Below are 23257 nucleotides of genomic sequence, written 5' to 3'. Positions count from 1 at the left end.
AGTAGCCATTCGTCTCTGACTCTGTGATGTCACAGACTCAGCAAAGAAGGGGAACCTGGGCAGGGCTGGGAGGTCGTGCTCACTGGGGGAGGGGGGGGGAGAAAGCATGTCACCAGCAGTCACCTGAGTCTTGATCCCTTGTGAGGATGAAAGCAGAAATAGAGTAGGGTGTAACATGACTCTTAAAAGGTCTTATTAATTAAAAAAATCCAGAGCCAGATATTGGGGTGATAGCTGAGAGATCAGAGAGACAGAACAAGCCACAGCTCACCTCACCTCACCAATTCCTCAGCTGATCCTGTTTCCTCAAACTGAAAGCTTCTGAGTCCTCACCTGAGTGGATCTCAGCTGAACTGCTGCTCAAAAGCCTAAAAGACTAAAAAATCTAAAAAGCCTCGAGTTCCTGGTCCTCACACCTTATCTACCTTTCTGTTTCCTGCCATCACTTCCTGGGATTAAGGACATGTGTCTTTTCCAAGCAAGACATGAGATCTCAAGTGCTGGGATTAAAGGTGTGTGTCACCACACCTGGCTCTGTTCCCAGTGTGGCCTTGAACTCACAGAGCTCTCTGTCTCCCAAGTGATAGGATTAAAGGTGTGTGTGCCACCACTGCCTAACTTCTATGTTTAATATAGTGGCTGTTCTGTTCTCTGACCCCCCAGATAAGTTTATTGGGGTGCATAATATATCAACCACAGTAGGGTCCCTTCCCATGCCAGGGCTGAGGAAAAAACAAGCCAGTTAAGGCTGGTGAGGGCTGGCAACTGGCCTTCTGGGGCTGGGCAGGGGCATAGGAGCCACCCTCTGCAGGTTTACAGCTCTCCTTGGTGTGGTCATTGCACACTGCCCCTTCAAGTTCCAGAGGCAGAGTCTCTAATGGTGGAGTTGGGAGAAAATTCCAGTCACTCTGAGGGCCTGTGCTGGCTGGTTGTGCCTACTGCCCTCTGCTGTTCCCTCTCCTCTCAGTCTCAAAGCTCTGATTTCACTCTACCCCCACCCCTACCCCCATCATCCCCAGGCCCACCACCACCCACCCCACCCCCACCTCCACATTCTCCCACCCCTCTCTTAAGACAAAGGTCTCCAGTATCTGAGGCTGGCCTCACCTCTTGACCTTGACCTCTTGACCCTCCTGCCTCCACCTCCCCAGTGCTAGAGCTACACACCATTCTGGGGCTTTAATCTCAGGCCTCTTCCGCAGTGGGCTGTTTAGTGCATTAGTTCAGACTTCTTTTGGTTGCTCACTGTAGAAACTCAAATTGTCTTAAGCGGAGGCAAGGGAACTTAGCTGGCTCCAATTCAGAGAGGTCCAGACACAGCCGGGTCCAGGGTGACAAGTGACTCCCTGGGTGGATTTCTAGAGGTCACAAAACGAGTGGCCTCGACTTGGCACCAGCTCCCAACAGAACAGCTGGAGAAGAGGGCTCTGTCAGAGTCCGGCCACTGCTCAGTGTCCCCCTGCTGGTCACCAAGCAGGGGTGAGCCAAGCACAGTGGCTCCCACCAGTGTGTAGCCAACCCCAGGGTGACCTTGACCTGAAGCAAGATGCGCACAAGAGAAGGGCAAGCGGCCTCCCTCAGGACCTCAGGGCATGGCTCCCAGAAGAAAGCCAGCTGCTAGGAATCCTCACTCTCTTAACCTTGGCTGACCTTAGCTCATCCACAACTTGATTGCTCCAAGCCCCATGGCCTTGCACTGTGGGAAGGCAGCAGCCTTCCACTTTGACCTCAGCCTGACCCCACCCCTGACATCACCACCTTCGGCATCTGGATCAAAGGGATGCTCCCCACCCTGCCGCAGATGGAAAGAATCATCCGCGTGTCTCCCGTCACATAAACTAGCAGCACATCCTCGGCTCACAGCCACCCTGGCCGGCCTGCTTTTACTGTATCCCTCCGTGGCTTCCCTTGCCTGGCTCAAGTTCCCACTTCTTCTTCATTCACCTCATCAGAAATCAGGAACGGAAGCCGGGCAGTGGTGGCGCACGGCTTTAATCCCAGCACTCGGGAGGCAGAGGCAGGCGGATCTCTGTGAGTTCGAGGCCAGCCTGGGCTACCAAGTGAGTTCCAGGAAAGGCTCCAAAGCTACACAGAGAAACCCTGTCTCGAAAAACAAAAAACAAAAAACAAAAAACAAAAAACAAAAAACAAAAAACAAAAAACAAAAAACAAACAACAACAAAAAAACCAACAAACAAAAATTGGGCAAAAAGGAGGAAAGGACAGAGGTATCTCCCGAGAAGACAGTTAAGTTGGGGATGCGGGGGAGGCACATGGTGTGGGAGCCATTTTATGTAAAGTGTGATTATTTGGGTGTCATTTTCACCAAGTGAGTGCCAGCAACTGTAGTCACATACCCACAGGGGGCGCAGGACAGTTGTCCAGGGAGTCAAAGAAGACACGGGGAACATTTCCAGGAGGTAAGGGATGTGATCTCGTGTAGGGTGTCATTGCTAGGGGGCTGAATTACAGAAGCAGATACAGCCTGGGAATGACTGAAGACCACTGGACTAAAGGCCTCGCCAAGGGAGGCAGCAGACAGGCTGTGGAGGGAAAAGTATGGAGACGGAGGGCAGAGGGGAGGTGCCACACAGGACATAGCAACCAGGCCTTAAGGCTCAGTACTGGCAAGCTGCACGTGAACCAGCTCACCACGGAAGCTTCGTGCTTGCAGCAGCTCATCTTTCCTGGGGTTAGGGATGGAGTCAAGGGGAGCATGAGATGGAGCTTGGGCAGCAGAAAGAGCACAGTGTGTACCCCCATCCTCTAAGAACAACAGGGGGTGTGAGAGGCCAGCCAACCCTCTGATCGACCATCTTCTCCTCTGCTACTGAAGTTGCACACTGGCTCCACAGAACTGGAAGAAGGGATTGAAAATCAGGGCACCTGGAACCCCGCCAAAGGATTAAGCATTCAGTGTAAGACCTCTGCTATGGTTGCAGCCAAGGGCTGGCTTCCTGCCCTTTGCAATGCTGTCCCCCAGAGGGAACGCGAGCCCTGAGCTCTAGGGGGCTTCCTCTGACTGCCGAGGGCTTGGCCACTAAGACCCATTCAATCAGTCCAAGAGACTGTGTAACAATGACGCCCCGAACTGCTGACATGAACTGAAGTCACTCTGCTACAGTCCTGGCAGGAAAGAAGATAATCAGAAGAAATGTTTCAGCTATCAGAGTTTTGGAACAATGGACCTAAAGAATTACATTTTGCCCCAGGAATTCCACAGTGGAATGGAAAGGCTGATTCCCGGTGTCAGCCCGAGGACGACCTTGCCTCCCAGGATGGTTCTGACACCTGGTGTAAGGCCCCTCGTGCAGAGACTGAACTGAGACAGTAAAGAGTCACTGGTGGGTGGGAGCACACCTTGGCTCTTTATTAGATCAATCAGGTGTTTTACACAGACACAGTAACACAGCTTCACAGAGTTTAACAAATGCAATGTAAAAGAATCCAACACAGCCGGGCGGTGGTGGCGCACGCCTTTAATCCCAGCACTCGGGAGGCAGAGGCAGGCGGATCTCTGTGAGTTCGAGGCCAGCCTGGGCTACCAAGTGAGCTCTAGGAAAGGCGCAAAGCTACACAGAGAAACCCTGTCTCGAAAAACCAAAAAAAAAAAAAAAAAAAGAATCCAACACATCTTTGCACCATTAAACAAATATTCCACAGCATAAACAAATGTAACACATCTTAAACTAACATTCCACAATATATCACCAAAGCCAAGAAACCCCAGAGCAGCTTTATTTTTGAGAGCCCAAGTCCAAGGGTGCTGTTGTTGGCCACCACAGACCAGGCTCTCAGGCCACGTGTCTGTGAGTTTAAAGTTCACAGATTTCGGCAGGCGGTGGTGGCGCACGCCTTTAATCCCAGCACTCGGGAGGCAGAGCCAGGTGGATCTCTGTGAGTTTGAGGCTAGCCGAACTCACAGAGTGAGTTCCAGGAAAGGCACAAAGCTACACAGAGAAACCCTGTCTCCAAAAACCAAAAAAAAAGTTCACAGATTTCACTTCTGTCCACCAGGGGTCACCAGTTGCAGGTCAGAGAAAGACCCTGCCTTATAAAGTAAACAAAAAGGAAGCCTGAAGCACCCAGAAAAATCAAGGCTGAACAGATGGCCTGGAGACAGGGCAGGAAGAAGAGCAGCGAAAAAATTATTTATCTCTTGCGACCAGATTGGTACCTAGCCCAATTGTCAGCAGAGAGTCTGTGGGTCTGCATCTGTTTCCATCAGTTGCTGGATGAAGCTTGGTCCTCTTTTGTGAGTCCTAACAGTGGGAACAGGGGCTGTCTCCCAGTCTTTTGCTGACTTTTGGAACCCTAATCCCTATACTGGGTCGCCTTGCCCAGCCTCTCAATACATGTGGAAGTGTTTAGTCTTACTGCAAATTGATGTGCCATGTTTAGGAAAGGGAGACCTGCCCTTTCCTAAACAGAAACAAGGAGTGGATTGGGAGGGTGGGAGGGGGAGTGGATTAGGAGGAGAGGAGGGAGGGCAAGTTGCAGCCAGAATGTACAATAGATGAGTACATTTATTTAAGAAAAGAGAAAAAAAGAAAAAGAAATCCTTCCTTGTATCACTGGTCTTTGCAATGTCTTCCAACAGACTCAGATCCTAGCTAGGTGAGTTGCCTGCTGGGAGCATTTCCATTAGAGAGAAGGCTCCAGGAACCCCTAAGTCTGACCACTGGGGTGTGGATTGGTGAGTTCAAGATGCTACATGGAGTCGAGGAGAGAGAAATGCTTGGAAGGCCCTACTTCTAATGGATACTGCTTCCTGCCTACCTGCCTTCTATTCTTTTTCCTTTATCTCCTTTCTTGGTCTTTTGACTAGGACTCACTATGTAACCCAGGCTAGACTCAAACTCAAGATATCATCCTGCCTCAACCTCCTGAGAACTGGGATTGCAGATGTGTGCCACCATACCTGGCTTCTCCTGCATGTTTTTCTGAAGACATGTCTGCCAGTGTCTTTACAAGAAGGTCCTACCTTGGGAGAAACTGTATCTGTTTCAGGTGCTGTGTTAACCCCAAAAATGGGAGGAGAAAGACCACCAACCCAAATCATCATAGGCAAATTAATTAAAGCAGGCAATTAATTAAAGCAAGTGTTTTGATTTGTGTACACTAGATGCCTCCCTCTAAGGCAGATTTCAAAAAGTCAGCATTGGATATGAGGAAGACAAGGCTTTTATAGCTCAGGCATATAGAGGGTTTCCAAATGGGGGCAGGGGAAATGGGCGGGATTACAGAAGCAGAACATAACAGTCAAGCAGAACAAGACAATCACATTGTAGGTGGTCATCTAACCTTTTGAAACAAAGGTAGAGTTGCAAGATGGTTATAAACAACTTTTTGAAACAAAGACATGATAGCTATTTCTGGAACAGGCAGTACAGAATCATTTGTATTTAAGGTTACAAGTGGGGCATACATATCCACTCCTTGGGAAACAGAGGTTTAATCATAAACAATCAAAATCATGAAAACAAACCTAGTTTGTCTTTACTATAAGATACTTTCAGCCTAAGATGGAGGAAGGCTGGTTCTTCAGCTATAACCTTGATAGTAGCCACAATGACAGTGACTATCAGAACAGCGAGAGGCTGTAGTTTGCCAAGCCCTTTGGGATACAGGGAGGCTTGCATTCACTCTTTCCCTTGTTCTTGTAAAATAGGTGTTATTATTCTACAAATGTCACCTAGGAGATAAAGAGAAAACACCTAGTGAAAAGCCATACTCGGGCTGATCTCAGCTTCGGGTGGTGTCCAAGTCTGGGTTCTGTGGGGCTTGTGGTGTCCTTTCAGCCTGCCAACAGCTGCTGGCCAGCTGTGGCTTGTCCTCACCAAGAGAGGATCAGGAACAGAGAAGCCCTTTGGCCTTGGACTTCACAGGTTGGCAACTGGTTAAACTCGGAGGCAACACTGGAACATGCTATTCTCTGCGAGATTCCTCTGCTGGTCCAGGTTCTGACTAACAAGAGTTTCCCAAGCTTCTCTGATGCTAATTTCAAGCCCTAAAGCAGCTGCTGTTCCTGCCAAGAGCCCACTCTGTCCTGGGGAAAGCCCCGAATTACAAATAGGTGGCTATTAACAGCGACTGTTGTAACAGAGGAGACCAGCCCCCGCTGTGCACTCTTGGCCTTGAATGTTGTTACTTTAGTTGGAGAGTCTGACCCTGGCTGATGTAATCGCCCCATTTTATCTCCATTATCTCAGATGTACCTGCCGTAAGAGAACACAGGGTGGTGGGTGGTCAGGCCTCAGTGGACAAACTTTGCTGCTGGCCGTCTCAGGGGCTGAGGTCGGCAAGCAAAAGGCTCTTTCCCAAGACTCGGCTTGCCTCTTCTTTAAATTAGTCACTGTACTATCATTATGAAAAGTCGGTTATACATTATTTTATCTGATTCTGTACCCTTATCTCAAGTTCCTTGCCTCCAAGGAAAGTAACAGTGCTTGGCTTTGAACTCGGCAACCAAAGTCAATGGTTGAAGGGTTCAACAGGATCTTCGGTCAACAGGTCACCTGAACAGGTGTCTTAACTCCTAAGTTTCTGCGTGCTGGTTAGTTTTGTGCCCTCTCTGGGTTGATAACCCAGAGTCCTTTTAGAAGAGAGAAGCTCAATTGAGAAAATGCCTTCACCAGATTGGCCTGATACACTTTCTTGATTGAGGATGTGGGAGGGCCTGAGTTCTATAAGGAAGCAGGCTGAGCAAACCATGGAGAGCAAGCCAGTAAGCAGCACTCCTCCACGGGCTCTGCATCAGCTCCTGCCTCCAGGTTCCTGCCCTGTGTGAGTGCCTGTCCTGACTTCCATCAGTGATGGACTGTTACCGGGAGGTGTAAACTGAAATAAGCCCTTTCCTCCCTACGTTGTTTATTATCGTGCTGTTCATCACAGTAATAGAAGCCCTAACTAAGACGCTCTGTAGCCTCATCTCAGCATTGGCTTCTAGCGCCCGTCCTGTAGAGTCCCTTGGGAAATACCCAGTTCCCTACACAGTGTCCGGCATGTAGCTTGTCATTCAGTCACCTCACGGTGTGCACTGAGAGTTCACCACTGACAGCTACAAAAGCTGGAGACCAGAAAACAAAACACTGGGACATGGAGACTTGGCCAGGGACACGCGCTCCCAGCTGTCTTACCCCAAACACACGTGCAAACGGCCATTGTCCTGTTTCCTTGGAAGGCTTCCTACATGCTGGACAGTATGTCTCCCATGGGACTCAATCCTTACTGGAACTCTACTGTTGGATGGGGAAAGAGCTGGAAGGAGTGAGGAGCGAGGCAGGCCAGGATCCTGTCTGGAGATGGGTTCCGGCTAGAGACCCTGCACCTGCAGACCCACCCTTGTGCCTGCAAACCCAGACAGCAGAAAGAGCTATTAAGGATGCCTTTCCAGTCCTTAAATAAGCACACTTGCCGCTTTGCTGCGGCTGCCTCTGCTATCAGAGCTAATTTTGGAAACACTGTCACAGTGAGACATTTCTGTTCCAACTTGAAAGGGCTCAAGACTGCTCTTCCGTGTGTGCACATTTATGAATGATGATGGTGCACCTGGCCCCAAAAGGCTCCAAGCCCTGAATCCCAGAGATCCCCAGATTCCTGGCTTCTCTCCCAAGACTTGGCTTCCCAGGAGCCTCTTCTGCCCAGTGCAAGTCACGTGGTTACTTTGCTCTGCTGGGAGACATCGAAACCTCACCCGCCTTTCCACTGAGCCTCCTCTGCAGGCCAACAAGTACTCTCTCCTCAAACACCCTTGTCTTTTTTTCCAGACAGGATGTCACTATGTAGCCATGGGCCAGCCTGGAACTCGCTATGTAGACCAGGATGTCTTTGAACTCATAGAGCTCTCCCGGCCTCTGTCTCCAGAGTGCTGAGATTAAATGTGTGCATGACCATGCCTGGCCTTCCCTTATTTTTATTTGGGGATGTTTTTCTGTGAGCTTGCTTGATCCCCAACACACAGCTGTCCCCATTGAACTAGTAAGCTCCTTGCTCTGACAGAAATGGTGCCTCCTGGTTGATATGAGAGGTCAGTCATCACGTCCTGTCCCAGATGGGTCCCCAGCACCCCGCAGGGCTGCCCTTCATGAGGCTACCCACCTTTGAGTGGCTGTCATGTTTCACTGAGGCAGAAAGGACCTCCAATTCCTGGGGGCTACTCTGCAAAAGGATCTTCTGATGTCATCAGGGAGAGTGTGGAGCCAGAGCCTGTCCCCAGTTGGGCTGGGATGATCTTTAGACTTCATCTATCAAAGGGCCATGATTAGAGCTCAGATCCCTTTCTATCCTAATGGGGCCTGGGGTGACTGTCCTCTCCCCCAAGTCCAGGTACTCAAGGATGGACCTGGAAGACAGGAACCTGGAGCCCTTTTCCTCTGCCCCGACCATATCCTGATCATCCCTGTCCCCAAGGAGGGAGGGGGGGGTGACTTTGCGACAAAGGTTGCTGGTGTAGGCCTGGCAGACATCGGGCTGCTCCTGGGTCCAGACTTCATCCTTTGGCATCATCATCATCATCATCATCATCGTCTTTTAGAGACCTTAACATGCCATCAGCCCTCCAGTGAAAGCTGCCTCCTTTCACATTTGCAGCCCAAGAAGACCAAACAGGATCCTGAAATGCAAGCTCTACCATAGATTTACCTTAGCCTCGACCCTTTCATCTGCAGACCAGAACCTTAATACCCAGTGTATAATTGGTACCCACTGATCAGACTGTCATTCACTGGGGAGAAGGCTCTTTCGGTGTATTAAAAATTCCAGCTGTTAGTTCAGCAGCATATATATTATGTACACATATGTACATGTAAAGCCTGAGGGTAACTTCTTCGTATCAGGTGTTACTCCTCAGGATCTAAATACCTTGTTTTCTCTCTCTCTCTCTCTCTCTCTCTCTCTCTCTCTCTCTCTCTCTCTCTCTGTGTGTGTGTGTGTGTGTTTGGTTTGGTTTTTCAAGACAGGGTTTCTCTGTGTAATGGTCCTGGCTGTCCTGGAACTCACTTTGTAGACCAGGCTGGCCTCTGCCTCCCGAGTGCTAGGATTAAAGTCGTGTGCCACTCTACCTGGCTCAAACCCAGATATTAATGCTTACAAAGCGAGCACTTGACTGACTGAGCCATCTCTTTATTTCTTGGCCCTTGCCTGTATATTCTTTTAAATTTTATTTTATGTATACAGGTGTTATTGCCTACATATGTGTCTATGCACCTTTTGTGTGCCTGGTGGCCATGGAGGCGGAAAAGGGCATCAGATCCCCCAAATCTGGAGTTATAGATGATTGTGAGCTGCCATGTAGGTGCTGGGCATCGAACTCCTGGTCTTCTAGAAGAGCAGCCAGCGCTCTTAACTGCTGAGTCCTCCCTCCAGCCTCTTATATGGAGTTAGGTAATAATAGCTCAAGTTCTTACAACTGGATGGGACTGATGGCACTCTAGAGCGACCATCTTGTTTTGGAGTAAGGAGATAGTGAGATTGTGCCAGCCTGGGGTCTGTCCAGACCCTGGCATAAACACAGGCTACCTCTGTCCCTGTGTGTAGTGTAGTGTAGTGCTACCCTCTACAAGTTGTTTTCACGGGGAAAAGCAAGCACACCCCATCAGCTGGTGGCAGTCGGTGCTCAGTGGCATCGTTCACTCACCATGGCATTGGCCCCATTTGCCGCTCAGTGTTCTGGTCAGTTTTTGACACAACCTGGAGTCACCTAAAAAGGGAGTATCAGTAGAAGGATTGCTCGGATTAGAGACTGGCCTGTGGTCCTGTCTGAGGGGGATTGTCTTCGATGGTTAACTGATGTGGGAGGGTCCAGCCCACTGTAGGTGGTTCCATTGCCCAGGCAGATGGTCCTGAACTGTATAAGAAAGCTGGCTAAGCATGGTCCCAAGAGAAAGTTAGGGAGCAGCATTGCTCCATGATTTCTGCCTGAAAACTGAATGGAACTGTGTCACCAACAGGTAGAAATGTGATTGGTCACCTGGAGCTTGTTAAAATGGGCTCCCAGCCCTACACTGGACTGTTGACTTTGTCTCTGTCCATCCCCCAAATGGCAGAAAACCAGGTGTCATGAATGATACACACCTGTAATCCCAGAACTCAGGAGGTAAAAGCAAGAGAATTGGAAGTTCAAAGTCATCCTCAGCTACATCTGGAGTTCACTGCCAGCCCGGGTTACATGAGACCCTGTCTCAGAAGAAAAGAAACTCTTGGAAATCCTTGTAGGATTAGCACATAGCAGAAACACCACCTATGTCTTGGTGCAGCGTCACTTGCAGGGACTCAAGATCCTTACTGCCATCTAGTGGCTGTGCTCAGACTTGGCCTTCACCTACCCTAGAGTTTACTGGGAACCTGCTGTGGCAGGCATCCCTCTAGTCGGAGGTGACCAAACTCAGGCCAGGTCCACCTTTCACAGACCTCCCTGTTTCGGTAGTGCAACCATCCCTTGGGGATAGAATGTGTCCATCACTGCCCCCTCCCCCCCCACACACACACGTAGGCAATGTTGAGTCCACACATAGTGTCCCTTCTCTTATTTCCAGGCATCAGCGGTGGGCCACTGGGAAACCACTACAGGCTGAAGCAGTTTCACTTCCATTGGGGAGCAGCGAATGAGTGGGGCTCGGAGCACAGGGTGGATGGTCACGCATACCCGGCTGAGGTTCGTAAACGCCGCCATGAGACAGCACACATAGGGGTGCTTCTGTGTCAGGCCTACCACAGGGTGACTGGCACCGCCCCCCCAACACACACACACACACACACACACACACACACACACACACACACACACCAAGTTCCCAGACCCAAAGGATTTCCAGGGACCTGAGGCTTCCCGTGTGCCACTTAGAACAACAGAGCAGCCTGACCCACGTAACCGTCGCCGCCTCGTCCTGGGGCGGAGGGCGGGTGCTATAGATGCTCTGCTGCCAGAGGAGCTAGAGGTTCTGAGAAGTCGTGTAGCTCACTGAAATTCATAGCCCTCGGCTGTGGGCTCGCTGCACTTAAGGACCCGTGGCCTCATGTCCGCCTAGAATGAAAACCTCCACAGCAGGGTCTCCTTTCTCCTTCCTCTACTCCCTCCCTCCTCTTCCTCCTCCTCCTCCTCCCCTTTCTCCTCCTCCCCTTATCCCTCCACCTCCTTCTTCTCCTGCTCTTCCTCCTCTGCAGAGCTGGGGAAGAAACCCATCCTTGAACCATACCCCCAGCCAGAGAGCATCTCCTCAAAGGCCATTTCTTCAACATCCCAGAGTGGGGTCACCACAGAAAATTAAGCAAAAGAGACTTAGGCATTGGCTCTGAAGTTGTGGCAGGCAACAGGCAGTGCCTGGAAACCTCCCAACATTATAATACGGAAAATTCCCAACACACAGAAAATGGAGAGACTCATGTGATCATAAACCATGAGGTTTCTCTCTGGAATGGCCGATTTGCCATATTCACATCGTCAGTCCCCCATCTACCCGCTCCTCTCTAGGTGCTGCCCCTGCCCCCCCCTCATCTCTGTCCCCTCCTCCTCCCACCCCTCTGCCTTCTTCCACCAGCCTGGGTATACACTCGACATTTTGGCTTTCTATTTCACCATCTTCTGGTTGTAGAAGTGAACCAGAGTCTAGCCAAAGCCACAGATGAAGCCCAGTTCTTGTTCATTCTGAACTGGCAGACATTGCCACTAGAGGGCGCACGGTGTCTCTCCTCATCCAGTAGCAATCCTTCACAGTTCTCTAGCTGGGGCCTTGATTTTTGTGCACAGATGCGTCTATTGAAGGCCCCTACAGTTGAAATGTAGCTAATTAAGATGAGGGATCTTGGGCTCTACACAGACACTTCCTGTGACCACGTGGAGGTGAGAAAGGAGGAAGGAAGGCCGGCCTGGTACAAATGGAGGCCGGGGTCTACATACTAAGACCCTAGCCAAGAGGTCTGATGGAAATGAGGGCTCCATCTCTGAGACCTGGAGCTGCATTCTAGGAGGTCCTAAGTAGACTGGGCAAGTCTGTCCTGCTGGTCCTAGATCCCAGATCCCAGACCAGGAGCATCTATGCTTCCTGGGAGTGAGGACCCAGAGCTTCCAATGGAATCCTGGATGGCAACAGGCAGAGCTTGCTGACCATGATGCCAAGGGCTTGCTGGTCCTTGGCCTGAGGACTCATGGTTGGGCACAGTTACGAATGCTTCTACCACAGCCCTGTGCTTGGGGACATAGGTGCCCCTGCTGTATCCAAGGGGCTCTGGAATGCCTTCTGATAAAGCTATCATATTTGTATGGAACCCACACACATTTTTCTGATACCTCTGTCCTCATCTCCAGGTCACTAGCACACTGTGAGTGCCACATGCGGTTGCTATTTGTTTCATTTCAAGAAAATCAAGAACACCACAGACAGCATTTTTATTCCAAATAGTTTGTCTGTCTTTAGTTCAATGGATGTAGAAGCAGTGAGTAAGAAGGGACAACTGGACACATACCCAGACTCCCCTAGGTGAAGCTACAGCCTTATCACTACAGTTCTCAGCCAGGGCCCATGATTACCAGATGACAGGGCTACCTCCCTCCTCCCTCCCTCCCTCCCTCTTCTTCGTCCGTTCCCATCATCTTGCAAATACATCAATCACCCTGTGAGGTCCACAGTCGCACATCGAGGAAATGGAAGAATTACAAGGCAGAGTCCAAGGCCAGGTGCCAGATGTGTATTGAGGACTTACCTCTCTGAGAAATTGTTCTGATGACTCTTGTTCCAAGTGACTCATAGGTACAGATGATCAAACGACTCACTTCTGTCTTGCCAACCCAAAACGCTTGTGATGGCTACTGATAACTGTTGAGTTGACAGATAGGGGATTATTTTTATTATGCTCATTGATATGAGAAGACCTCTGTCTTCATTACTTTTCTGTTGCTGTATAAAGCACCATGACCACCAGGCAGTGGTGGTGGCGCACACCTTTAATCCCAGTATTCTAGAGGCAGAAGCAGGCAGATCTCTGAATTCAAGGCCAACCCAGTCTACAGAGCAAGTTCTAAAACAGCCAGGGCTAAACAGAGAAATCTTGTCTCAAAAAAAAAAAAAAAAAAAACACCAAAAACCAATAACATACAAAACAAAACAAAACCCCACCATGACCAAGGCAATTATAAAAGGAAGGGCTTATTTGGGCTTTGGTTACAGAAGGGTACGTCCATCATGACAGCAAGAGGCAGGCATGGCCACGGGATCCGAAACCCAGAGCACACATCTTTTTTTTTTAATTAATTAATTAATTAATTTAATGCCGAATGCTGTTTATTGAAGGAGGGAAGAGGTCTTAAATACAGGCTTACAGCACAATGGGAGAACCCCAGAGGGCAGAAGTTCACTACTGATGTTTTACAATCTTTCATCTAAACTGTTAACGCCCATTATGCAGGATACTCAGACAAGGAACTTCCCTTAAGCATTCAGGAGGGTGGAACCCGGCAGGGAATTAGCATAGGGAGGATATCAAGGTCAAGGTCAGCAAGCAAGGCAACAGTTACCCAAAATGGGGCCAGGACCCTACAGGTCCTCCTTTTACTGAAAAAGGAGCTTCTGACAAGAGCGCACATCTTTAAACACAAGCATGAAGCAGCAAGAGTAAATTGAAAACGTCTTTCAACTCTCACAGTCCTCCTCCAATGCCACACCTCCTCCAACAAGGCCACTCTCTCTCTTTTTTATTTTCTTTTTTTCTTTATTAAGATATTTTCTACTCACTCCACATACCATGCACAGATCCCCCCTCCTCCCTCCCCCATCCCCCCAGCCCTCTTTCCCGAGCCACCCTGCATCCCCACATCCCCCAAATCGAGGTCTCCCATGCGGAGTCAGCAGAGCCCAGCACACTGAGCCTAGGCAGGTCCAAGCTCCTTCCCACTACCCAAAGGCTGTGCAAGGCCTCAGGCCGCAGGCACCGGATTCCCAGAACCCTGCCCATAGACCAGGGACAGATCCCGATCCCCCTGCCTGGGTGGCCCCCAAACAGTTCGAGTCAAACAACTGTCTTCCACATGCAGAGAAGGCCACTCTCTTAAACCTCCCCAAATATCACCACCCACTGGGGATCAAGTGTTCAAATACATAGCCGGTGGGGGACATTCTCATTCAAACCACCACAACTCTTATGGAGTGTGGATGGGAACATGCCCCGGGGGCTGGTCTGGACTGTGTAAGTGGAGAAGAGGTGATAAAATGATAAAAATGCATTCACTGATCCTCGCTTCTGATTGTGGACCTGATGTGGCCAGTTGCCTCAAGCTCCCCCGCCTTAACTAATTCTCCACCACAGTGGATAGTAACCTTGACTCATGAACTGAAATAAACTCTTTCTCCTTTCGGTTGCTTTTGTTGGGGTGTTGTTTCACAGCCAGAGGAAGAGAAACTGCAGCAACAGTCTCCTCCCTCGCTCCCTTCTGTACTGCAAAGCTCTTGCCACCTGTGTCTGGGGAGCTCCGAGGGAGGACTCTGGCCACCAGCACTTTGTGTACTGATAGGACACGGACGTGACCCAAGGGTGTGCTGGACAGAGTGGCGTGACTGCTGTTTCTGCTGCATTAGGACAATTAACATTCTTTGTCCACTCTGTTTCAGCTCCATTTGGTTCACTGGAATTCCATGAAATATGAAAATTACAAGGAAGCCACCGTGGGGGCGAATGGGCTGGCGGTGATCGGAGTGTTCCTGAAGGTAACGTCTGCTGGCCATGGCTCTCCCACTGAGAATGGCTGGGTTTGGTCATCAGAATGGCCTTCTGCAGGGAGGGACATGGAAGGCTTCTGTGACAACCCCACCCCCACCGCCCCTGTCCCAAAGTAACAGCCTAGATAGTAAGCCACCGAAGAGAACTCTTAAAAAGTGTGATGGAGATGCTGAAGAGTAGCTCTCCACAGTTGATGGCTCCTGGAAGAGGTGTGGGAGGGAAGGATACTTAAGGGCAGGCCACTGAGAATTTGATCATGCTCCAGTGAGTATATAGATAACACAAAATGGACATTATTATCATCATCATCATCATTATTATACTTCTTTGGGGGGAGGTCACAAGTGGGGACAGACATGGAAGGCCTGGGAAGGGATTGTGTTCAGGGTGCATGATGTGAAACTCCCAGAGAATCAATAAAAATGTTATGTGGGAAAAAAAAAAAAAACAAACAACAAAGAATGGCCTTTTGCACACTGTCACCTGGAAGCAAGGTGCGTTTTTACTGTCTGCTGCCTCCCAGGCTAACGCTCACATGTCTGCGCTGTGCAGCTCGGGCCCCGGCATGAGGCTTTGCAGAGGCTGGTGGATGTCTTGCCAGAAGTGAAACACAAGGTAAGAAGCATAAAAACCGGAAAAGTGGGCACCCAAGTTGCCAGAGCAACAACTTACCGGGGAAATGCCAAAGAGTTTGGCAGAGGGCGTGAGGCGCTGGCTCTAGAAAGAGACGGGAAAGGCCAGTCCTCAGGCTTTTGTCACAGGCTGAATTCAGTTTTCCCTCTAAGCATATGCCTATAATTCTAGCACTGGCGAAGGCCGAGGCAAGAGCATTACCAAAAGTTCAAAGCTAGCCTCCACTACAAAATGAGTTCCAGGCTAGCCTTGGTGACAGGATGAGAGTCTTCAAAAACAAACAAGAAAGAAGACTCAGATGTAGCTCAGTAGGTAGAGAGCTCACTGAGCATGCATGGAACCCTGGGTTCAATCCCCAGCACCGACATAAACTGGGTATGGCAAGAAACAGCTGCAATATTGGGAGGTAGAAGCAGGAAGATCAGAAGTTCAAGGTCACCCTTGAAATACTGTCTCAGGAGAAGGAGTGATGTGCTCCCTGCATATTCCTGCCCAATTCCCCCTCAGTGAGACAAGGGTGCTGAACTCCGTGGATTCCCCAAGACCAGCCACCCAGGTAATCCCAGCAGCCTGTGGAAGAGTTTGATCTCGTATTTGTTCTTGCTTTGCTCAGGCACGATGTCCAGTAGTGATAACGTCTGTTAAAACAGACCAAAGTGTCTACCTGCTGCGTGTGCAAACACAGGCCAGTGCACCACCAGCACACACTTGAGAAAGAGTTTAACTGAGACCACGAACAGAGCAGACCCGTGGAGAGGGAGGCAGCCTGGGCGGTGCCCAGACTGGTGGCAGGGTCCCAGGTCACTCTGAAGGTGGCTGAGCATTCTTTGTATACTTTGGTTTGTTAGCCTGTCTTGAGAAAATGGCAGAGTAATGGTGTCACTTTTCTTTAAGACCCAGAAGGGACTTTGATGGAAAAATGGAAATTCCAAAGAGATGGGTTTATTTATTCAGCACCACAACAAAGAATTCTGAGGCAAAAGGAAGCAAGGTGGCCATTAGACATGGGGACATGGGGACATGGGGACAGAGGAGGCTTCCACCTGTCTTAACAATGGTGAGAGCTGCCCTGCAGGGAAGCATGACCACGCCTTCCTCAAAGCTCACAGGAGTGTTTGATCTGCTCCTTGCCTCCTCTTGATGTTGAGGTCCAGATGCCCCTTGGGATGGAGACAGATCCCCTACCCCCACTGTTCTGTCCACCCGTTCAGGAACACCTCAAGGCCGAGGCACTGGGCGCCCAGCTCCTCGCCCTCTTCCTTGCTGGCCTACAGCCAGAACAAAGCTGGAAGGCGGGATGTTTTCCCAGCTGGCCTTTGCCTCCCACGGGGGTGGGAGAGAAAGAAGCTGGCTGGGAGTGTTGTTTACTCAGGGGTCTGTTTTCCTTCCTTGGAAGGTTCTGGAGCTACTTTTCCCCACAGGCTGACGACAGGGAAGGCACGGGGTCTGCGACTCAGTTCTGACCCGAATCACGCCAGTCCTCTGAAAATAACCCACCGACTCTAGGACATATAGGAACTTTAAAATATGCCCAGCCATGGAGAGCTCCTCAGACTAAGGAGTAGGAGATTCTTGAGGACCCCTTGTCCGTGGCTCTCTGTCTGCAAGCTTAGGACTTCTAGAGGTTTGGGGTGTGTGCTGGAGATCCTCTGTCAAGATGTCCTGGGTCCAAGGCCCTTGATCTGCCAGGAAACCATGTGGCTTTGAGCAAGGGACTCAATCTCTCAGAACCCAATTTCCCTATTTATGAAATTTGGATGTTGAGAGTGGATGTATGAGGGCCTTGTTATCCTGATTGAAGTGAGGCAGGCACAGTGTCAGTCTTTAGTAAACTGGTTGGGTCCAGGCCTCAGCTGTGGTGTAAATGAAGAAGAGTACAGACCATTCACACAGGCTCGTCCACTATTGCGATGGGGTGGGTGGGTGGGGCTGTGGCACATGATGGGATGTCTCCAGCAGCATCGCTGAACTCAGAGCTGTCTATAATGGACTCTGAGAGTGCTCCTACCTTCGGGAGCCTGTCAGACTTTAAAACGCTTGAAGCATGGTGACTCTGGGGAGGATGGGAGGGGGAGGGAGGAGGTGAGGGTCAGGTGGCCTTGGGCTCAAATCTCAGCTCTGTTGCTCATCTGCTCAGTAGGTTCATCCCTGTAGCTCTGGACTATTCCCTGTGGCTCCATAGCCAAGAATACAATGTCCCGCTCAGGTTAGATAGGCTGGCTGGGGTTTGGGGTCTCCCTGGACCCTAGAGCTAGGGACTTACTAATCAGCAGGCCCCGGTACCCTGCATAGTACTCAATATTTCTGTCCAAGGGTCTTGCTTGGGTTCATTTTCTCTGTCTTCTCTGTCTCTCGCCCTCACCAATGTGGGGGTCGCTGTCCTGGGCCTGCTTGCTTGAGGACCCCGGGGACCCCTAGGCTGTGGAGGCTCATGGGAAAGAGGGACCTCAGTCTCTGCACCCTGGAGTGGTGATATCCTGATACGATGAGCAACATCCAGGCAGGGAGCAGGAGGCACTCCTACGGCCGAGGTGGATTTTTCTAGGGATCCCCAGTCCCAGGCTGAGGTGAAGTGTCTGTCTCGGCAGCCTCTGTTACCTCTTTACGTTGATACTGACTTTGTGTGTACGCATGTGTATGTGGAGGCCTTGGGTGTTGCTCCTTAGGTGCCGCCCACCTTAGTTTTGGAGTCAGAGTCTCTGAATGTCCTCGAGCTCACAGAGCAGGTGAGGCTGGCTGGCAGGACATCGAGCCCTGGGAAGATGCTTGTCTCCACCTCCCCAGGGCTGGCATCGAGTGCTCATACAACATCCTGCCCAGCTTATTTACGTATGTTCTGAGGCTCGAACTCAGGGCCTCATGTAGCAACGCGAGTACTATCCTGACTGACTGAGCAGCCATCTCTCCGGCCCTCTTTGCTTTTGTACCTCATTCACTAATTGTGACCACACCACATTCCTGATGTTCCTCAGGTCCATCAGGCTGCTTCTGCCTCAGGACTTTTGCAACAGTGTACACATGCCACAGACTCTTCGTACGTGTCTTTCCTCAGATGTCACCCCATTAGGCCTCTGGGACCACGCCTTTCAAAACACCCGCTCCCCTAATTTGTTCTTTTTCTCCATCACGAAGTCCCCAGTGTGAAGTGCTGATGCTCTTCTTACTCTGTGTGGGCTCCATAAAAGGGAGGAGTTCCTTCCACTTTGCTGCGTCTGTATCCTTGACACCTGAGGCAAAGTTAGGTTCTCTGTTGCCTCAGACAAACACTTGTAAATGAATGCACGCACGCATGAACGAGCAAAGCGACAGTGACATCCCATGGGAGCTCAGGAAGGCTTTATGAAACCCAGGAAGCAAGCAAACATGAACTGTGAACACGGCCTGAGGCGGAGGCCAGGCTGACTCCAGCTGTCTTAAGAGGAGGGCAGAGAGCTTGAGTCATATGTCAGGAGCAGCTGTGGGGGGCCCTTGGTCCCACCTGCTCCCTGTGAGGGAGAAGAACATGAGAACTGGGGTGGGGGAGGGTCCCGCAGCATGTATAGTTTTAAAGTCAAGCTGCTTCAGAGAGACAAACAGTTGTTTCAAAACTGTAAGATTTGTCAGTGCAGCCACTGTTGAAAACACATGTTTTGGGATCCTTAAATTTAAAAAAAAAAAAAATGTCCATCTGATCCAGCAATCTTATGTATGGGTATGGACCCTGAGAACTGAAAGTTGCCCTGAAGCAAACAGCACCCACCCCATCCCATTCCGGAAGTACTATTTAAGATAACCAAAAGGGGGACGCAGGCCAAGTGCCCAACCTGGGTGAATGCAAATGAAACACAGCCTAGCCGCGTGGTGGATGCTTTTCGTCTGGCCAAAACACAGAAGGACACAGAGAATGTCCCGGCTCCCATCGGTAATCTCAGCACTCAGGAGGTGGAGGCAGGAGGATCAGGAGTTCAGAATTATCCTTGTGTGACCTAGAGATTTTGAGGACACCCTGGGCTACAAAAGAACCTGGCTTTAACCCCAGCACTCAGATTGGAGGCAGAGGCAAGTGGATCTCTGAGTTCAAGGCCAGCCTGATCCACATAGTGAGTTTCAGGACAGCCAGGACTACATAGAGAAACCCTGTCTCAAAAAAAACCCCAACAAAACAAACAAAACACAATAAAAAAACAAATCACAAAACAAAAACATAACAAACAAACAAAACAGAAGGAAAAAAAGGAAGGAAGGAAGAGTGGCTGTTCTAACCCTTGCTGTGCCGTGGAGGACCCCGAGGACACAACGCTCCCTGAAATAAGCTCAGTTCGAAGAACTGCAAAGCCAGTTATGCAAGTACAGGCCTTTCATCCCAGAACTCTGTGAGTTCGAGGCTATCCAGGGCTACATGAAGGAGACCATTGACTTCCATGGGTCTGCAGGCTTAGAGCCAGAAAGTAGACTGTGGTTTCCAGAGGTCAGGGAAGGATGGGAGTCAGTGTTTAATGAGGCAGAGAAAGTTCTGGAGATAAATGTGGGTGATGACAACATGATGTGAATGTCTTTAACACCCTCAAATTGCACACTTGAAAATGGCAAAAAAAAAAAAGCTCCATATATATATATATATATATATGGAGGTATAATTTTAAAGAGAAATATAACCATTTGGTAGGAGTCCTTTTCTTGTAAAGAAGAGTCACATTTTCCTTCTGGTTTCACATATGACAATGGTGGCTGTGTAAGCCATTATTCAGCATGCTTGGTGGCCATCAGAGCTGTGGTAAGATGGAGAGGCACTTGGCTCCTCCCTGGCCTCCTTGTGCTGGACCCCTAACAGGGCTGTGATTCTTATTCTCAGGGTACACAGGTGGACGTGGGCCCCTTTGACCCTTCTTGTCTGCTGCCTGCCTGCCGGGATTACTGGACCTACCCTGGCTCCCTCACCACCCCGCCACTGGCTGAATCAGTCACCTGGATTATCCAGAAGATGCCCATTGAGGTGGCCCCAAGCCAGGTGAGCACTGCAGTTGAGTCTCAGTCCCAAAGGAGGCCATTTTTACCTGCATCTTCATCAAGATGTCATGGTGGGGCATTACCAGACTCCATTCTCTGGCACATCTATTGTGTGTGTTGTGGAGGTATAAAGTCAACCTCTGGTGTCCTTCCTTAGGTATCATTCACCTTGTGTTTTGAGACAGGGTGCATTGGCCTGAAACTCATCCATTAGGCTAAGCTGGCTGACTAGCCTCAGGATCCCCTGGCTCTGCCTCCCCAACCCTGGGATTACATGAGCACGCCATCCTGGCAGCCTTTTTTTTACATGCATCCTGAGGCTGGAACTCAAGACAAGCACTTTAAGGATTGAACCACCTCCCTAGCCCCACTGGCATATTTTAGGTGTTCCTGAACTGCTGGAAGGATTTTTCCATTTGCATGAGAGTCATTGAGGTTAGGCCCCGTGATCACACTTGGGGTGTTGATGGGGCTAGCATACATCATATTCCTTGAGGTCCAGGTGTGATCATTGTCCTGATGACACTTAGTTAAATAGCCCAGCCAGGCTGTGCCTGGGCCAGTCCATGTAAGAACAAAAGTGATGCAAACTTGGACCTGAGTTCTTGCCCATCTCGTCACAGGAGTTCAGTGGGGGGGTGGGGGTTGTAAATGTACACATTAGCAGAAAAAGGTACATCATGGCATAGGCCCAGAGGACTACCTAAGTGGCCCATTCAGTGGCTGACAAGTTGGTGCTGGCTGTTGGCTGGGCCTCAGTACCCTTCTATGGACTTTCTATGGGGTTACTGGGGCTCTGTCATATCTGTGGACTCTCCAATCCCAACAGAGCGGCAGCTACAGTGCCTCTAATGAATCTTCTGGAGTCACTGGTCCATTATACTGTGTTCTGGGGGTCACATAGGGACACTCCTGATTCAGTTGGGGGGGACTGCACAAGGCATGGGGGGGACACCTGGCTCCCACCATGCTTGCGTCGGTTCACTCTGGCTGCTCTCTATTCCAGCTGTCAGCGTTCCGCACGCTCTTGTTTTCTGGACACGGTGAGGAAGAAGAGGTGATGGTAAACAACTACCGCCCACTCCAGCCCCTCATGGACCGGAAAGTCCGTTCATCATTCCAGGCCACCAGGGTGGGAACGAGGTCCTAATCACAGGAGGATGTCTGCAAGGATAGGCGGAACAGAGTGACATGTGATAAAAAAAGAAGACGAGATCATTGCTCCGGTCAATCTGCTTTTTTTGTTGTTGTTGCAAGTAAAAGAAATACTTTAAAGAAACCGAAGGAACAGAGCTGGAGGGACAGCTCCGCCCACAAAGCGCTTACCTAATGCCATAAGGACCTGAGGTCAGATCCCCAGTATCCACACAAAAAGAGTGTGCATGAAAATTGGAGACAAGTGGATCCTTGGAAGCTTGCAGGACAGCCAGCCAGGACTATGTCATGAATTCTAAAACAAAGAGAAGTCCTGACTCAAGCAAAATGTGGAATGTATCTGAGGACTGACATGGGACACCTTCTGATCTCCACATGCAAAAAGTGCACATTTGCATCTGTACACATATGTGCACCAAAATACCCAAATCACACAGAGAGAGAGAGACAGAAAGAGAGAGGGAGGGAGGGAGGGAGGGAGGGAGGGAGGGAGGGAGGGAGGGGGAGGGAGAGGGAGAGGGAGAAACTTATGCACATAGGGTAGAACCCTGGACAGGGCCATCTCAGGAGACCCAAGACAGGTACAAGATGGCCTTCAAGACTGAGCAACTTGCCAGATGTGGTGGTTCATGCCTTTAATTCCAGCACTGGAGAGGCAGGGTGGGGTGGGGTGGGGTGGGGGTGGATCTTTGTGAGTTTGAGGCCAGCTTGGTTTACATAGTGAGTTCCAGGACAGTCAGGGCTACATAGTGAGATCCTGTCTCAAAACAAACAAAACAAAACAAAACAAAACAACCTAAACAAATTAAAAAAGACAGAGCCAATCATCTACACCTACATTGTTTGGTCTGGCCTCGGCTCTGTTCTTTCCTCTCTTCACACGTTGTTTTCTGTGCGCCATTGCTAGGCCCTCCAGAGTCCTCAGCAACAGAGGGTGAGACCATTATCTTTTTCTGTGGTGTCAAACCCAGGGACCCTATAACACAGTATGGAGGACTTAAGGACCCCAAGTCCCTTCAGAGTTCAGGTAGACCGAGGCTGGAGTCAAGGTGTAAGCAAGGCTGGTTCCTTCTGGAGGCCCTGGAGAGAATCAGTATACAGGCCCAGGCTGGCCTGAAATTCATCATCATCAAAGCCAGCCCCCACTACTGCTGGTTTTACGGGCACAAAGCACCTTTTCCTTTCCCACACTCTGACTGTACTTCCACGGTCACCTCTCCTCCTGGGATCTAGCCCTATGGCTTCCCTCCAGAAAGACCCCTCATGATTACCTGGTGTCCATACACAACCCAGGATCAGCTCTCCATAACAATGTCTCTAATCCCACTGCAGAGTCACTGAGGCCAAATCACACATCCACGGGGTCAAAGATTAAGACGTGGGCATCTCTGAGGAGCATCGCTGTGCTCAGCACAGACTCCGTGAGTCCCTTGACATTCAGGAAGGGATGTGGTATAAAGTGAGAGGGCCTTGAAAGGGGACACCTGCATTCCCCACCACATTGCCCCTAGACACCCCTCTGTTGTATGCCCTTCACTGTATGTTGTGGGCTCTACTTTACTAGAAAAACAGATGGCATGCTCAACTGCCAGGGCCTTATCTGGGTGCCCCACCTGCTTGTGGGACCAAGGAAAAAGAAGTGTTGTTAGCAGCGTGCACACCTCACTCCACTCCACTAGCCAGCTGATTGTGGTGACCCGGGGCCTCAGGGATGACCTCCCTAAAAACATCATCCCACATGGCATCCTCCCCTCCAGCTGCCTCACCCTGCTCC

General features: G+C 50.1%; 1 protein-coding gene across 1 annotated transcript in view; it reads left to right on the top strand.

Annotated features, from left to right (window-relative positions):
* Positions 1-21920, top strand: part of Ca5a (carbonic anhydrase 5A) — a 29424-nt gene extending 7504 nt beyond the window's left edge. Inside the window, exons 3-7 of the mRNA XM_028880775.2 lie at positions 10536-10654; positions 14601-14696; positions 15262-15324; positions 20174-20329; positions 21335-21920. Of these exons, the coding sequence (XP_028736608.1) occupies positions 10536-10654; positions 14601-14696; positions 15262-15324; positions 20174-20329; positions 21335-21478 (578 nt within the window). The 3' untranslated portion in view covers positions 21479-21920. The remainder of the gene's footprint in view (positions 1-10535; positions 10655-14600; positions 14697-15261; positions 15325-20173; positions 20330-21334) is intronic.
* The last annotated feature ends 1337 nt before the right edge of the window (positions 21921-23257 follow it).

The sequence above is a fragment of the Peromyscus leucopus genome, chromosome 5, assembly GCF_004664715.2.
Source record: "Peromyscus leucopus breed LL Stock chromosome 5, UCI_PerLeu_2.1, whole genome shotgun sequence".
Taxonomy (NCBI): domain Eukaryota; kingdom Metazoa; phylum Chordata; class Mammalia; order Rodentia; family Cricetidae; genus Peromyscus; species Peromyscus leucopus.
The sequence above is the reverse complement of the archived record's forward strand: the minus strand, read 5'-3'. Positions and strand labels throughout refer to the sequence as shown.